General features: G+C 46.9%; 1 protein-coding gene and 1 non-coding gene across 2 annotated transcripts; one reads left to right on the top strand and one right to left on the bottom strand.

Annotated features, from left to right (window-relative positions):
- Positions 1–1,573: 1,573 nt before the first annotated feature.
- Positions 1,574–1,847, bottom strand: LOC113267436 (small Cajal body-specific RNA 13). Its single transcript, XR_003320785.1, has one exon. It is a non-coding gene; the product is annotated as a small Cajal body-specific RNA 13 (non-coding RNA).
- Positions 1,848–2,997: 1,150 nt separating this feature from the next.
- On the top strand, positions 2,998–14,832 carry GLRX5 (glutaredoxin 5). The gene is made up of 2 exons (XM_026515360.4): positions 2,998–3,362; positions 11,826–14,832. Exons 1-2 carry the CDS (start codon positions 3,068–3,070, stop codon positions 12,002–12,004), a joined length of 474 nt encoding a protein of 157 aa, XP_026371145.3. The 5' UTR covers positions 2,998–3,067; the 3' UTR covers positions 12,005–14,832.
- The last annotated feature ends 1,872 nt before the right edge of the window (positions 14,833–16,704 follow it).

Genomic DNA, 16,704 nt, shown 5'->3' with positions numbered 1-16,704 from the left:
GCCCAGGTGGGAGAGATCACAAAACTGATAATGATTACTGACTTATGTGTTCAAAACACCCAACACATTGGAGTATACGTGCAGATTTCTGACAACTGTGTAACAAGTATATTTTTGTCATGTTTTCATTATAGAATTTTTTTTTCTCTGAATTCCAATATAGTTAACTTATAGTGTTATATGGGGGTCAGGTATGCAATATAGTGTTTCAGTCATTATAGGATTTCTACAGGGAAGCCTCAAAACTAAAATGCCAAATCATACATAAGAGTTTGATGCTTTGGAAGAAATATTTTGAACACCATTTTTTTCACTTCTTTAAGATTTTATTTATTTACTTATTTATTTAGAGTGAGCAAGAACAGGGGGAGGGGCAGAGAGAATCTCAGGCAGACTCCATGTAGAGCCTGACATGGGGCTCGATCTCACAACCCAGAGATCGTGACCCGAGCCGATATCAAGAGTTGGATGCTCAACTGACTGAGCCACCCTTGTGCTTTAATTCACAATGCCTGGAGCCAACACTCCAAGAGTGCTTTTTAAATTAAAGACAGAAAGGAACATGTTCAACATACATAGTATTTTATATTTTCGGTTGCTTTGGTAAAAACTTAAAATTTAGATCTATTTTAATTTCTTTGGTTTAGCTATCTATCTTCCTGCCTTCGATCATGCTATCAAAGCTGCCCACTGAGCGTCCAGAAGGAGCACAGGCATGCTTTCCCATATCCTGAGGTTTCCCCTATGTTCTTAGGCTCCACTGCACACAGCAACTCTATTTACTGTAGGTTCGAAGAGCACAGGCTCTATATTCTTCCCACTCAAGGTTTACTCGTCATCTTTAACAACAGCTCTATTCTCCATTTAATAAAATGTCTGATAACTAAGAAAGACAACTACGCTTCCAAGCCACTGTTACACACTAGGGAAGGGATATGCTGCTCCCCGTCACTGTCCCACATCTCTGCCTCTTCAGAATATAAGTCTGCGAGCTCTTCTCTCTATTCCAGTCAATACAAAAACACATCAGACGGTTTAGAGTAGGCAACGAACACCCTGAGATTTTCAGGATCAAATTATCAACGTTTATTTTTAAAAACCCAAACAAACCCAAACGTACTATAACATAAGCCTGAGGAAAAGTTAGGTGATTTGGGAAATATCTATTCTCTGATGTAAGTGCCGGTCTTCTGCAACACGTCTGGGCTTCAGCACCCCCACACTTCAGGACACTTGTTCCTCTGATTTACCTGGAATCCATGAACCTGGGGGAGAAACGAAAAAGGATTCTTTACGGAGCTGATCAATTTTGGGTCCCCCATTAGAAAACTATCACACATCCATAGCATCAGTGAGGATGAAATAAATAGGTCACTGAGGAGCACTTCTGAGTAGTATTTTGAGTTTATTCTCAATTTGCTAGGGTTCAAGTTTCATGCTGAATGATTACTTGCAAGAGTACTTGCTAACAGCACCCGTATTAATTTTCTGGTTTTAAATTTGAGAACCTCAAAAACAGAAGCAGGTCACCTCCAGCAACAATTTTTAAAATACTTTTTTTTTTTTTTAAGCAATTTGTAGCAGTACTTAGTGTCCAACAGAAACCACTCCGTCTGTTAAACAATATCTCGACTGCAAAGCTTCTCTTACTGTTGGTGGATAGATAACGACACGGCACAGCCATTATCACCGTGGCAACAGTACCCGGGACTATCAGAGGAAAATTGCACATAGAACCGCTGGCTCTTGAGCAGTCATGCCTCAGCTTCCTCTGGAGTATGCTTTTTCTGCAAGTCTGGTGTGCCCCAGGGTACCACCAACCCTGCGCGGCGCCAAGACTACAGATCTTGTATGGATTTCACTCGAATCCCGATCTTCCGGAACCGGCGCACCTGCCACCTCCCAAGCACTGCTCTAGGTACTGAGGATACAGCAGTGAGTTAATTCCAGTGCCTGGGAGGGAAATCAATAAACCAGCTAATGAATACAAGTCAAGGAGCAATACGTACAATGGAGAACAGAGAAAGCAGTGAGCCCTCCTCTGTACCTGCTTCTCAGTTCCCCCGCTGGCTACCAGCTTTGGGCACCAAATCTCTCTGGACATCCCGCGCTGGCACCGTCCCCGGCAAGCCCTGAAGACGTCTGTCCAGCGAACCAATTCCCTCCTAGCTCCCCATTCAACAAAGCCTTCCTGGGCCTTAGGCCCAAAGAACTTAAGTGGGCTGCAAAGTTCACGAAGCCCCAAACCCGGAGCGGATCACGCACATCAGGGCACCTTACACACTTCCTAAATAATAGTTATTTTGGAGAAATAATCGTGGGCCGGGTGTGGGCCTCTACTCCCACGCGGGCGGCGGGGCCGAGGGACGGCCGGGACACGTGGCCCCCGACTCCACCCGGGAGCCCCGGCCGCGAGAGCCCGGCCCCAGCCAGTCCCCGCCACGAACGGCCGCTTTCGGCCGCAGCCTTACGGAGGCACCGAGATCGCTCACCTGGGTTGGGAAGGGCGGACCCAGGCCAGCTCCAGCACCCCCGCGGACCCTGAGGCCGGAACCCCACGCCAGGCTACCGCGTTGCCACAGCAACTCAGCCACTGTCTACACCGGAACCGGAACCGTCGCCTGGAAGTGACCCCTTCCCGGCGTTCCGCGGAACGCCGAAACCCGCCCACTGCCTTCCCCAGTCATCCGGGAGTATCCCAGCAGGCCCGTCCACCCTCCGGAGGGAAGTCGTCTTCCCCCTCGTTTCGCCTCTCCTTGCCGCGGAGCGTGACGCTGATGGACATTCAATCTCTCCAATCAACTGACAAAGTGATCGCCAGCGGCCAATAGTAGGGCTGTAGGATGCGGCTCGTTTAAGGACCGCCTCCAATCTGTCGGGCCGGACGAGCCACATGATTGGTAAAGTCGAGTAAGTGCGGGCTAGCGTTGTCCAATCACGGGTTGCAGTTCGGAGCCGGCCCAATGAGATCCTCCGGGGGGCGGGCCGGGCTGCCGCGGGCCCGGGGAAGGCTCCGGGGGGCGAGCCGACGTCCCGGGCAGTCGAGGGCTCCGGCGAGCTTGCGGGGATGAGCGGATCCCTGGGCCGGGCGGCGGCGACTCTGCTCCGCTGGGGGCGCGGCGCGGGCGGCGGCGGCCTGTGGGGCCCAGGCCTGCGGGCGGCGGGCTCGGGCGGCGGCGGGGGCGGCTCGGCGGAGCAGCTGGACGCGCTGGTGAAGAAGGACAAGGTGGTGGTCTTCCTCAAGGGGACTCCGGAGCAGCCCCAGTGCGGCTTCAGCAACGCGGTGGTGCAGATCCTGCGGCTGCACGGCGTTCGCGACTACGCGGCCTACAACGTGCTGGACGACCCCCAGCTCCGGCAAGGTCAGGGCCCGCCGGGTGGGGGGCGACGGGCGGAGGCCGCTCGGCGGGGCTGGGGTGTGCTGCACAAGCTGTGTCTGGGGGTTCGAGCGGGATCGGGGCCCGGGCTACTGCTCGGTATTCGAGGTGCGGCGGAGACATGATTGACTTGAAGCGGGTCTTGAGGATCTGGGCATCTGGTACTCTTGCCAACTTGGGCACTGGCTAAGTCCTAGCGGTTCACCGGTCCCCACGCTGAGCCGAGAGAGGCCTCTTGGGGCCAGATCGCTCAGGCTCGGTCCGAGGAGAGTGGTGGGGAAGGGGGACCCGGAGGGGTGGTGGTAAGAACCACTAGAAGGTAGGCATTTTGGGGGACACGTTGAGGGAGTTGGCCTGTCTCGTGGATAAGGAGCTGGTGCTGTTGATGGTAGAGAGAGGGCCGAAGTTGCTCTTGTTAGAGGCTGGTGGGGTCAGAGCCTAGCCTGGTGCCTCAGCGCTGGGGGTGTCAAGAACCATCCCCTATTGTTGCTAAAAGGAGAGGGTGGGCGCAGCTTTTGGACTGGTCTTAGTAGGGATCGCTTGGTGTGGAAAAAAAAAGCCATGAATTTTGTTTTTAGGTACTCGAGGACGGCGTGGGATTTGTGGGGGCTAGGGCTTGGAGAGGCTGGTGGGGAGAGGGGTGAGCAGTGATCCCTGGTTCCTGGCTAACTCAGGCTTGGAGCTCGAGGAACTTGGGGCCAATCGGTGTGGGGCCAGATGCAGCAGTTCCTGAGGCTTGTCGCTGGCTCAGGGGAAGGAGGGAGGGCCCTGACAGCTAAGAGTACCTTTTCTGCTGAGCACCATGCCAGGAGCCTTACCTGTATCTCAGTGGGGAAGGAGGACAGGGCCAGAGAAGTACATGGATCTGCTCCTTGGCTAGGATCCTTGGTCAGAGTTGGTGGAGAAATGGGGAGGCTGTCCCTGTACCTCCTAGACGGTGGCTTAGTCTGCTGCATTCCAGTTAGAGACCTCCAGTGACGGAGTCCTGGCATCTCCCTGAGCCTAGTGCTGTTCTTTAGTTACAGTGTTCTAAAAACAGTTTTACCAGGCACCAGGTTCCCTGTTCTTCTACATTTAGAATTCTGCATTTTGTTATGTACTTAGGACTGTTGTTCTGCAGTTGAAATGATCAATTCTAGTCCTCCCTCCTTGACCGGACAGGCTGGTGTGGGGGAAAGGCTTGGGGTTGGAATCCCGCTGCAGCCAATCAGCCGGGCACCCTTAAACAAGTCACATGACTGCATTTTCCTTTTCAGTAAAAGGAGGATAATGAAATTAAACTTGACAAAGCTTTTATGAGGGAAAAAAAGAGAAAGTAAAACTTTGTAGAAAGTGCCCATCATTCTCTCTGGCACACGGAAGGCACCCACTCAACGGGAGCTATTTTATCTTTTGGACTTTATGGTTCTCAGAGTAAGTATTTTTTTCCCCAGATGAGTCCCTGGGAAACTCTCGGTTTGGGTGGGTGGAAAGAAGGAGGGAAAGCAGGTTAAGATTACCAGCTCTATGTGATACTGCCCTGTATCGGGCTCCTGATCCTTATTTGTTTTCCTGCAAGACTGCCACCCGTCGCTAGGCCCTGGGATGTTTTTTATGTACAAGGAGGGGCTGCAGCCTTCCCCCAGCAGCGGCTGCTCTGCTTCAACGATAAGATAGGGGAAACTGCTCTGCAATCTTTCAGCGGGGGCCTTGCCACAGGTCCTGCAGATGTCTAGTAGGGCTGTTAATAAAAAGTCATGTCATTGATAGCTTGCTTAGTGTAAGGTTTTGAGGGTCTTTGGTTTGTGGTTTCTCTTCTGTTTATTTTTATTTTATTTTATTTTAAGATTATTTATTTTAGAGAGAGAGCACAGAAGGGAGAGAAATTAGGACTTGAACATATCTTTTTGGGGATCACCATTCAACTCACAACACCAGTCTTTTTAAAGAAATTTATTTATTTGTGAGAGAGACAGCATGCATGCTTGGTGGGGAGGGGGCAGAGAGAGAGAGAGGGAGAGAGAATTCTCAAGTAGATTCCCTGCTGAGTAAGGAGCCTGACTCAGGGCTCGATCCCACGACCCTGAGATCGTGACCTGAGCAATTGGTTAACTGACGGAGCCACCCAGGCATCCCATGTTCTCCGGTTTAATATAACTGGAGATGGGGTATGCTGGAGTGTAAGAAGAAAGTACGGGCAGAAATAAGAAGGTTTACTCATAGCACTTAGGTTCCTGTCTTTCAGGATGCAGCTGGCTTCCAGTCTCACATTCAGGTGTTTAAGCAATAGCAGCAGGAATTTAGCCCTTAAATTTCTTGAGCATTGAGTTTCATCATTTTCATTCCCAGTTTGTTTCATACCAGATTACTGGTCAATAAATGTGTTGCATATATATTGGACATAGCACACACCTCTTTTGTGGCTTAGAAAAACAAGCATGCATGCAAGTGTTAGCCTTCAGACTGGGGCGGGTGGTGGGAGCACGTTCCCACAGTGGGGATCAGTTTAGTCAGGGTAAGACTTTATAAAAACATGAAGACTCTTCATGTCTTTGCACTCTGCACCCTTGAGTTTTACCAAGAGAAGCTGACAGGCTGTCTGATGCTTGCTTTTGCTAGCCAAAGATACAGTTATGTACCTTTCCAAGGCCCAAGGTCACTGCTTGTAACTGGAGAGGGGCTTCCGCAAAATTGCCTTTCCTTTTGTCTCGTGCCAGAGCTTTATAAAGGGCCCAAAGCCCGAGGAACAGCCGCAGACGCTCTCTACTTGTTCTGGGTGCCGGGTCCCAGAAGTGTGATGCAGAGAGGTCTCAGCCTGTGACCCAGGGAGCAAAGATGACTGGGAGGTCTTCCTCAGGTCTTTTCTCCTGTTGATCTGGAAGACACACAGAAGGTGGCCACAGAGGGACTGGGTCCCAGTAGACAGATGTCTGCATATCCTAATCCTGGTCTAACAAAGAATCTCTTTCATTTTCTGTTATAAACGTAACATGCTCATTGAAGAAACTTGGGAACGCTGAGGTAATAAAGAAAAGGGAAATTACCTGTAATTCCATATCCACCATTATTAACATTTGGATCTAGTTTCTAATCCTTTTTTTAAAAAAACGCATTTGAGATCATGCATGTCTGGGCATAGTGTTTTGCCCTCCCGAGGGCAGGGAACATGTCTTATGCCACTGTGTGAGTACCCTGTATATTGCCTATGCAGAGCAAGCTTTCAGTGATTTTTTTTTTTTTTTAGAGATTTTATTTATTTTGAGAAAGAGAGAAAGCACATGTGCACTAAAGTAGGGGGAGGGGCAGAGGGAGAGAGAATCCTAAGCAGGCTCCTTGCCCAGCCTGGAGCCCAGCGCAGCGCTGGATCCCAGGACCCTGAGATCCTGGCTTGAGCCGAAACCAAGAGTCAGACACTTAACCAGTCGGACGCTTAACTGACTGAGCCACCCAGGTGCCCCTCAGTGATTGTTTTAATGAATAAGTAAATACTTCTTTTATTGATACTTCTTTTAAACTCTGTTCCATGCTCTTAAAAACATAAACACTCGTAAATTTCTGCCTGTTCAGATCACCATTGTATTCCTTGCATCAAAAGCAGTGTCTGTTGAATGAATAGCCATTATCCTGTAGTTGAATGTTCATTAAGCATTTGAAAACATGTTCGGCCTTTTCCGTATCAGGGAGTTTAAGGCAACAGAAACAAATCCATGACACCGGCAAATGTTAGAAGTCCGATTAACGAGTGCTGTTTCTGGGCTTGTGTGGTGAAGGTGTTACGTGCTGCAGGTGAGAGTGTAAAATGGTACCAGCACTTTGGAGGAGTAACTGTCAGTACCGGGTCAAGTTGAAGGTGAACATAGCTGAAGACCCAGCTGCTTCACTCCTGGTATACAGTCTAGAGTGGGGGTTGACAGACTTCCTTTGTAAAGGGCCAGAGAGTAAACACTCCAGTCTGTGTGGATTCCACTCTGCCGCTGTGGCGTGAAAGCAGTCAGGAACGGTATGTGACGGATGGGTTTGGCCAAGTCCCAATAAAACTTTATTTACAAAGACAGGAAGTGGACCACCTATGGCCCAAAGGCCATTGTTTGCCACCCCATTCTCCAGAGAGGAAGACCCCTGCATTTGAGTTAGAAGACAGATACGGTTCTATTCATCGATACATTGCCTGTAATAATGACAAATTGGCAAGAGAGGATCTTGGTCTATTAGCAGACTAGATAAACGAACTGCAGTGTAGTCACATGATGGAAAACGAACTTGTGGCTAAAACGAACGAGATCTAGGTGTATTCCGTATGACTGTATCTCAAAGAATACTGTGTGTGGTCATGAAGTCAATTGCAAAAAAGGTAACTATGGCACGATGCCATTTGTGTTAAAGGTACGAAACAGTCCCACGTGTCGTGGATACACATGCAGTGTACGTTCATGGGCAGGGGTGACATGCCAGCCACAGGCCAGAGGCCACCTCTGCCGGTCTAGAACCTGGCCTTCGGACTCCTAGAAACCTGGATAGAAATCCAGGCTCCACCATTTGCCAGCACTGTGACTTTGGTCAAATAACCTCCCTGAGCGTTGGTTTCTTCATCTGTAAAAGAGAGAAAATTATGCAAAGGTTAAGTGAGGTTATGTGTGTAAAATACTTAAAGAATATGAAAATCAGTAACCCTTAGCTCAGCAAATGAGTATTTTCCTGCTGCACGGCAGACAGGATCGGTATATTTCCTGCATTCTTCCCCATTGCGTGTATTTCTCAGAGAAACATGACCAAAGGGTGGCATAGGGGACGTCACAGTGAAGAGAACATGCACCTGGAACTGTGGGAGTTTAATCCCATCACCAGTTAGATCTCATTTCATCTTCTTAATAAACCCGTGAGACATATAGTTATTCCCACTTCACAGGTAGGGAAACTGAGGCTAAGAGATGAGCAGATTTATCTGAGGATGTATTTACAAGCTGGCAAGCCACAGCCGGCTGACTCTGAAGCCAGTGCTCCATTCACTCTGTCACTGGCCCCTTGAGGGTCTGCCTCTCCGTTGCGGTGAGCTCAGATGATCTCCTGTGGTGCTGACGTCATTCTCTCAGTTGGGAAGCCAGAGGAGGCGGTGTGACTTGCCCAAGGCAGAATTAATCTGCATCAAATTCCGAACCTCCTCCTATGGTGAAAATCTACCAGGGAAAAAGGAGAACTTACAATTATGGCTATCATTTGTTGTCCAAACTGGGAACAAAGTCTCATGTTCTGAAATGCGATGGATTTTGAAAAGTCCCTCTTGAAAGTTCTGGAAGGGAACTTTTAATACCCTTCGCCCCCCACCCCCACTCTGGTTTGATGCTTTGGACTATTCATTTTTTTGGTGGGGCAGTAGGTATCTGTAGAACTGATCTTATAAGACAGCCTCCTTCCTTACTCCCAGATCCTAGTGTCACCCTGTTACATGGCTTTGCAGTCAATATTTTTTGTTCCAAATTGAATCATTGTCATCTGTAAAATATGATTACCATTAAAACCCATTCTTGGATATGACTTCCTAATTTTTAAGAGTTTCTGATTCTGAGTTATTTGAAATGAAATTTATAAGAACTATCACTGTGTGTTGCAGTTTTTGGAAATTAAAAAGTGAGAGAAGTTAGCTATGTTTAAACAATTATATGTGAATTGACAGGATTCATTTTCATTTTCAACTTATGAACAGTGGTCTTTTATTATTGGAAGTTACTTGCTTTGTGCTGTAGGAATCACTTGGATATCTCTTTAAATATTTAAACCTGTAATCAGACTTTCAAAAAATGGAAAACAGTGTTTTTTGATCAGCTGCCTGTAACACTTGTTACCCTAAAACCAAAGAAGCAGGTGAGTTTAATTTTGATAAACTATCAGCGAGTAGGCACTGTGGCCACTGTCACAATACATCATGGGCTCTGAGGCAGGGTTCTTGGAACATAGGTTACTAGGCAAGAGAGCCTGGCCCCAGGTTTTGGAAGGAGTCTTTCTCCCTTGCATGTGACTGTATGTGTCAGATGTTCAGGATGGTTGGAAAGCCCACTTGTTTGGTGGTTTTAATGGTAACAGTTGATTCTCGTGGCCTGTCCTCTTCCCTCTAGTCTGCACAGGAGAGCTGTAGCAACGTGAAGCTTCATGAACAAGACAAGCCTAAAGCTTTTACTGAGTGTGGTAATGAAAATAAACATGATTGATGAGAGCAAAGTATTTTACTTTGCAAAGATTTTATTTAAAAAAACTACTTTGTAGGATTGGGTGTGTGGTTTGGGGTGGACCTCAGATGGCAAATTTATTTTCATTTTTGGTGTGTTTCAAAAATTGGAGGCACTCACTGAAAAGATCAGTAGATACTCGTTGTCTTGGAAGGCCTAACACAATGTATTACGAATTGAAAAAGACCCAGATATAAACTCATGCACATAAATGGCTCATGCACGCAATATGGAAGCTCGTTAAGAAAGTTTCAAAGAATTATGACTTCTATGCCGAGTCATCTATGTAGCACCAAATATCAGAATTCCAGATGGAAAACTTGAAGTCATCAAGATATTCTAATATATTAGTTATTTGTTACTGCAAAGACATTCTGATGGTTAATAGAATTTTCCCTTTATTAGTAACCCCCATACCTCTAGCTGATTTATCTTTTAAGATATCCAAAGTGGCTTAGAAGTATGCTTTTCTGGGGCTGTAAAGTACAGCATGGTGACTGTAGTTAATGACACTGTATTGCATATTTGAAAGTTTTTACGAGAATAGATCTCAAAAGTTCTCGTCACAGGAAGAAACCTTTGTAACTGCATGTGGTGATGGATGGTAACTAGACTTACTGTGGTGATCATTTTGTGACGTATACAGATGTCAAGTCATTATGTTGTAGACCTGAAATAAGATAATGTCATATGTCAATTACAATTCAAAAAAAGTTTTAAAAAAGGTGTGCTTTTTGGGGCCTGTGATATTGCAACCCTTTCTCGGAGGGAAGGTCTGGCGGAGAAAGATAAGCCCTCAGTGGGGGGCCTTCTCCAGTGTTCTGGTTGAGAGCACAGGCACTGTTTTTTAAGAAGGTAGTGACTTTTTTTAAAAGAGGAAAACACATTGTATCTTAGGACTTGTGATATAAGTCAAATTGGTGATTTTATTTGGAAAATGAATGTTTGGTAATAAGTGATAGGGTATCAAGGACCAGTTTTCGTATTTTTAGTTTATTTACATGAAAACCAGCACTTGGGCGATTTTTAATTTGCATACTATTGTATTTTGTTTGAAGAATCTGTTGACTTCTGTTGTATTTTGTCTGTTCATTTGGCCATTTAAAAACACCTTCCTGTCTGCAGAAGTGTAGAAACAGCAGTGTGGTCTATAGTGATTAATTATCAGATGTCATGCTTTTGATCATCCTCTGTTTTTCATAGGACCAACACAGATGTTTTATGGATGGGTATATTTGTAAAAGTGTCTCTCGTCTGTAGAAAAGAGGCGGAATGGTGTGGAAGACCGTGAGGAAAGAGTAATCTGTTGTCTTACGATTGAAACCACATTTTCTTCCTACTGTTTTGTTAAGACCGCGAGCCTCATGGTCCAGAGCTGAACAGAACAGGCTGCTCTTGTTCTAGGAGGCGCCTGATCTCGGTGTGTCCTGCGAACGGTTCGCACGCAGGACCGGTCACATGCACTCTGGTTGGTTTCTCGTGCGCTGTCAGCTCGTGAGAGCAGGGAGGGGGTCCCTCTCGCCCTGTGGCCCTGCGCCTGGCCCAGGACATGGGCCTGAATCGAGCTTTGGGTCTTTCCTCGCTTGCCTCAGTCACTGCGAATTCTGTGCTGAGCCCCATCAGCCTGGCCCGCGGAGGGCTGCAGTCCAGAGGAAAGAGATTGTTCTCTGGGTAAAAGGGTTACTAAAAATAAGACCTAGTGACTCAGCATCTTGGTGGCAGTCACCAGCCCAGACAGGCGCGAAAAGCCTGAGGAGAGGCCTCCCTCATTCTGCAGACTTACCATGATGGACCCATGTTAAGTAGTCCGTTTGAAAATGAAGTCTTGGCATTGAAGTTTCGTTTCACGGAACCCACGACTGGCAGATGAACGGAGATGATGGCTTTGTACATCTTGCGTGACTTACATCCACCAGTCGGGTCCTCCGCCATCAGTCCCTGTTCACGGTCTGTCAGCTGTCGTGTGAGAGCCTCACCTGCCTGACACTCACGAGAACCTTGTGAGGTGGGGGATAGAAACAGGTGAGCAGTTGAGCAACTTGTGGGGGGCCTCACAGTTTGTAACCGGAAAAGGTAGGGTTTACACACTGATCCAGTTGACTCCAGAGCTCCTACTCTGGCAGACACCTGGTTCCCTAAGGATGGGGGGACGCAGAGGAGGGACACCGGCTGTTCTGCTAGGAGCGGGTCGAAAACGGATTTTCGGCTCTAAGCATTTAAATGACACCTAAATGTTCTTTCCCTGCAGGCATTAAAGACTACTCCAATTGGCCCACCATCCCGCAGGTGTACCTCAACGGCGAGTTCGTGGGGGGCTGTGACATTCTGCTGCAGATGCACCAGAATGGGGACCTGGTGGAGGAACTGAAAAAGCTGGGGATCCGCTCGGCCCTTTTGGATGAAAAGAAAGACCAAGACTCAAAGTGAGGGCGGCCTGGGGCCTCCCCGAGCAGCAGGGGCCTGTCGGTGCGGAGACCCACTGCCAGCAAAGCCTTACCGGTTCTGATTTTCACTCTTCAGACGGCAGCTGCTTGCATGGATTGCTCCCGTTTGTAAGCAGTTGGGTGATTTTAGTGTGTCTGGGGTTTGGGCTGCGAATATTCGATTGTGAACCTAATTATAACCACTGCACTGTAATAATTCAATGTCGTATTATGATATTGTTGTAAACAAAATCTGTTCTTATATTGTCATTTGCTCTTTGCCTGATTCAGGAGTAAAACCAGGAGCTTTTGAATCACCATTATTCATGAATCCTCGGCAAATGTGTCAGTCGGCAAAGATAATATATCTCCCCCCCCGCCCCCCGATTTTTCGTAGCTTCTTCTGTTGAGAACAGTGATGGCCAAGGAAGAAGATGTGGTAACTGGGGTGTGTTTTTTTTTAAATAAACTGCCAACCCAGGGATACCGTGTGCGAGTTGTTAATTCTGAATGGCGGTAAGTCTGCTCGCGCTGCTGTCACAAAATCCCACAGACTGGCTGGCTTATAAACAGCACGTGTTTATTTCTTAAAGTTCTGGAAGCTGGAAGTCCAGGCTCAGGGCTCCAACAGATGAGGTGTCTGGCGAGGCCTGTGCCTGGTTCATGGGCAGCCTCTCTTCCCTGTGTCCTCAGGAGGAAGCTCTCTGGGCTCTCTCTTAGAAGGGCACAAATCCCATTCATGAGGACCCTGCGCTCATCATCTACTCACCTCCCCAAGTCCCCCCCCCCCCCCAAACCACCACTCTGGGGGTTAGGTGTCAACATAGGAATGTTGAGGGGACACAGACCTTCAGTCTGTAGCAGTCTAAGAATGTTCAGTGCCTGTGACCTTCTCTTTTTAGAAATTAAGAGTGATTCTCATACTCTTTGGTTAAATTTGACATAAAAATTGCCATCAAGCTATGGTCTGCTTTCTCAAGGGGAGGTAAGCATTGTGAACACAGTGGTGTTGACGGTGCAGTTGGAGGCCTGGGTGTTCGTGTCCCCAAGTGAGGTGGCTGTGGCTAGGGGAGGCAGCCCCGCTCTCTCCCCTCTAAAGTCGGGTACTCGGCAAGCTGCACTCCCATCAACTAGGGAGAAATCACTGGCAGGCCTCCAAAGAAAGGAATCCACTCAGCATTTTATTTCTTAAAAAATACAGTCTTTACATGATACTATGTAGAGAAAACCCTAAAGACTCCACCAAAAAACTACTAGAACTAATAAAGGAATTTAGTAAGGTCGCAGGATACAAAATCCATTGCATTTCTATACCCTAATAATGAAGCAGCAGAAAGAGAAGTTAAGAAAACAGTCCCTTTTACAATTGCACCAAAAATAATAAAGTACCTAGGAGTAACACTTAAGCAGGTAGGTGAAAGATTTGTACTCTGAAAACTCTAAGCCACTGATGAAAGAAATTGAAGGCACCACAAACAAATGGAAAGACATTCCATGCTTTACGGGTTGGAAGAAAAAATATTGTTAAAATGTCCATGCTACCCAAAGCAATCTATAGATTTAATGCAATCCCTATCAAAGTACTAATAGCATTTTTCACAGAATTAGAACAAACAATCCTGAAATTTGTACAGAACCACAGAAGAGCCTGAACAACCAATTTAGCAATCTTGAAAAAGAAAAAAACAAAACTGGAGGTATCACAATTTCAGATTTCAAATTATATTACAAAGCTGTAGTGATCAGCAGTGTGGTACTGGCATAAAAATAGACACATAGATCAATGGAACAAAATAGAAAACCCAGAAATAAACCCACGATTATATGGCTAATTAATCTTCAAGAAAGCAGGAAAGAATATGCAATGGGAAGAAGTCTCTTCAACAAATGGTGTTGGGAAAATCGGACAGCCACATGCAGAAGAATGAAATCGGACCACTTCCTGTCATCATACACAAAAATAAACTCTAAATGGATTAAGGATCTAAATCTGAGACCTGAAACCATAAAAATCCTGGAAGAGAGCACAGGCAATGATTTCTCTAACATTGGCCTTAGCAATATCTTTTTAGATATATCTCCTGAGGCAAGGGAAATAAAAGCAAAAATAAACTGTTGGGACTACATCAAATTCTGCACAGCAAAGGAAACGACCAACTAAAAGGCAACCTACTGAATGGGAGGAGAAGATACAACATATCCAGTAAAGTGTTAGTATTCAAAATATATAAAGAACTGCTACAACTCAACACCCAAAAAGCAAGCCAATTAAAAAATGGGCAGAAGACATGAACAGACAGGTGTCCAAAGAAGACCTCCAGATGACACCAGATGCTCAACATCACTCATCAGCAGGGCAGTGCCAATCACAACCACAGTGACTTACCACCTCACATCTGTCAGAATGGTTAAAATCAACAACGCAAGCAAGAACAAATGTTGGTGAGGATGTTGCACTGTTGGTGGGCATGCAAACTGGTGCAGCCACTGTGGAAAACACTATGGAGGTTAGTGTAGTTAAAGATAGAACTACCCTATGGTAATTGTACCACTGGGTATTTACCCAAAGTACACAAAAACACGAATTTGAAAGGATCTATGTACCTCTGTGTTTATGGCAGCATTATTTCGAATAGCCAAGTGTCCATTGATAGATGGATGGATAAAGATACGCACACACACACACACACACAATGGAATATTAGTCATAAAAAAGAAAGAAATTTTGCCACTTACAACACCATGGATGGATCTAGAGAGCATGATGCTAAGTGAATCAGAGAAATACAAATACCATATGATCTCACCAGTCTGTGGAATTTAAGAAACAAAGAACAAGGCGGGGTGCGGGAAGACAAACCAAAAAAACCACACGCAGCAAACCAGACTCTTAACTATAGAGAACAAACAGGTGGTTGCCAGAGGGGGGCGGGTGGGGGATGGGTGAAACGGGAAGGGGCTGAAGAGCACACTTCTTGAGGAGCACTGAGTAATGTATGCAAGTCCTGAATCGCTATATCGTAACCCAAAACTAATATAACACTATGTTAACTACGCTGGAATTAAATAAGATTTGGCACATGAAAATAAATAAGGTCTTTATAAAAAGGAATAATTGGAATCACAGCAGGGATTCTTCCAGTATATGGTATGGGTTTTTATATTATTATTAAGATTTATTAGAGAGCGTGAGCAGGGGGTGGAGGGGGGGGCCGTGGCTGAGAAGCAGACTCCCAGCTGAGCGTGGAGCCCGACTCGACCCGGGGCTTGATCTCACGACCCTGAGATCATGACCTGAGCCGAAATCAAGAGTCGGTCGCTTAACCGCCTGAGCCATCCAGGGGCCCCTCCGGTATCTTTCTGTAAGATGCGGTGTTCGTCCGTCCTGAGACTGCGGAGGCAAAGCTGGAGGTGAGGTTTACGGTGGCTCCTGGGAAGAAAGCCCATCCTGTCACCAGGGGCCTTTGGATCCCCAGAGGCCTTCGTTCATCCCCAGGGCCTTCAGCAGGACGTCTGTTGGAATGGCAACTTCCCAGTGGCAGAAGCAGGAGGAAGAATGCAAGAGTGACAAGGAAGGAGGGCGGGCTCATTCCCCACAGCTGTTCTAGAGGCTTCTGTGGACTTGGCTTGAGTGCCTCTTGAAGAAGCTCCAAGAACAGACTGACGTGTGTAGCATTGACCTTCCGTGTCCCTGCCGCCATCCCTCCCCCAGAGGGGTTGGGATCCAGAAGAAAGGAAAGGAAAGTGGGAGCCATACCCCCACTTCACTGGAGACCGCCCCATCGGGGTAGCAGACCGCTCCCAGCCCGCCACAGAGCTCAGGGCTTCAGGGAAAGAAAAGCCGATCGTTCTCACAAGAAGGCTTTTTATGACCTGAATTCTGCCCTGCATCCCATCAATACCTTGATGTCAGCTCTCAACTAAGAGTTTCTGCGGACCCCCGGAGGAGGTTGGGACTCAGCCAAGTGACCTTGTTTTGCAAATGGAAGTGTGGACACTAGAAAGAAGGCTCAAGGTCTCCCCTGAGCTGCCGTGAGGAGGCGAGGGGCCAAGGTTGCGACCTTGGGGCACACACACGACTGCACAACTCTTCCCCACCGTCACTCCAGAGCACAGTCGGTGCTTGAACATAATTTTGCCTTTTTTTTTTTTTTTTTGCTTTTCCTTAGATCTGCCTACATACCCTTAGGGTTCATCTGAGCAATGAAATGATGAGAAGATCGGTGGGGCAACATCAGCAGCGTAGGAAACCTCTCCAGAATAGTAGGACTAGGGGAGGGCTGCCGACTGAAGAATCTCGCTCAGATGTTCCCGAATCCCGCTGACCTCCTCTCCGTCGCCAGAGAGCCTCAGTGGGGAAGGAATCACTGAGCTCTACAGAAACAGAAATGTTCTTTCCAGAAGTTAATTAATACTTTTTTCCCCCCTGTATGCTTAACGAGTCTTCACCAAGTGGAAAATGGAAGATGCTATCTTCTGTCAGTCTGAATAATTGTAATGATCTGCATAATTAGAATTCGCTGTGGTAATGAGAACCGTGACACCCAAGTTCCTTGTACAAACAGCGGTATCACACGCCATCTATTTTAAAATGCAAGGTCCGCTTCACAGCGTTTTGGCACAGCACGTTTGGCTTGTATCATTGTGATTTATTGGCTTATTGCCGCAGCTTCAAAGTACTGTGTTAATAGACCCTTTAGAAAT

The sequence above is a fragment of the Ursus arctos genome, unplaced genomic scaffold, assembly GCF_023065955.2.
Source record: "Ursus arctos isolate Adak ecotype North America unplaced genomic scaffold, UrsArc2.0 scaffold_25, whole genome shotgun sequence".
Taxonomy (NCBI): Eukaryota; Metazoa; Chordata; class Mammalia; order Carnivora; family Ursidae; genus Ursus; species Ursus arctos.
Note: the sequence above shows the minus strand (reverse complement) of the source record. Positions and strands in the feature narration are given on the sequence as shown.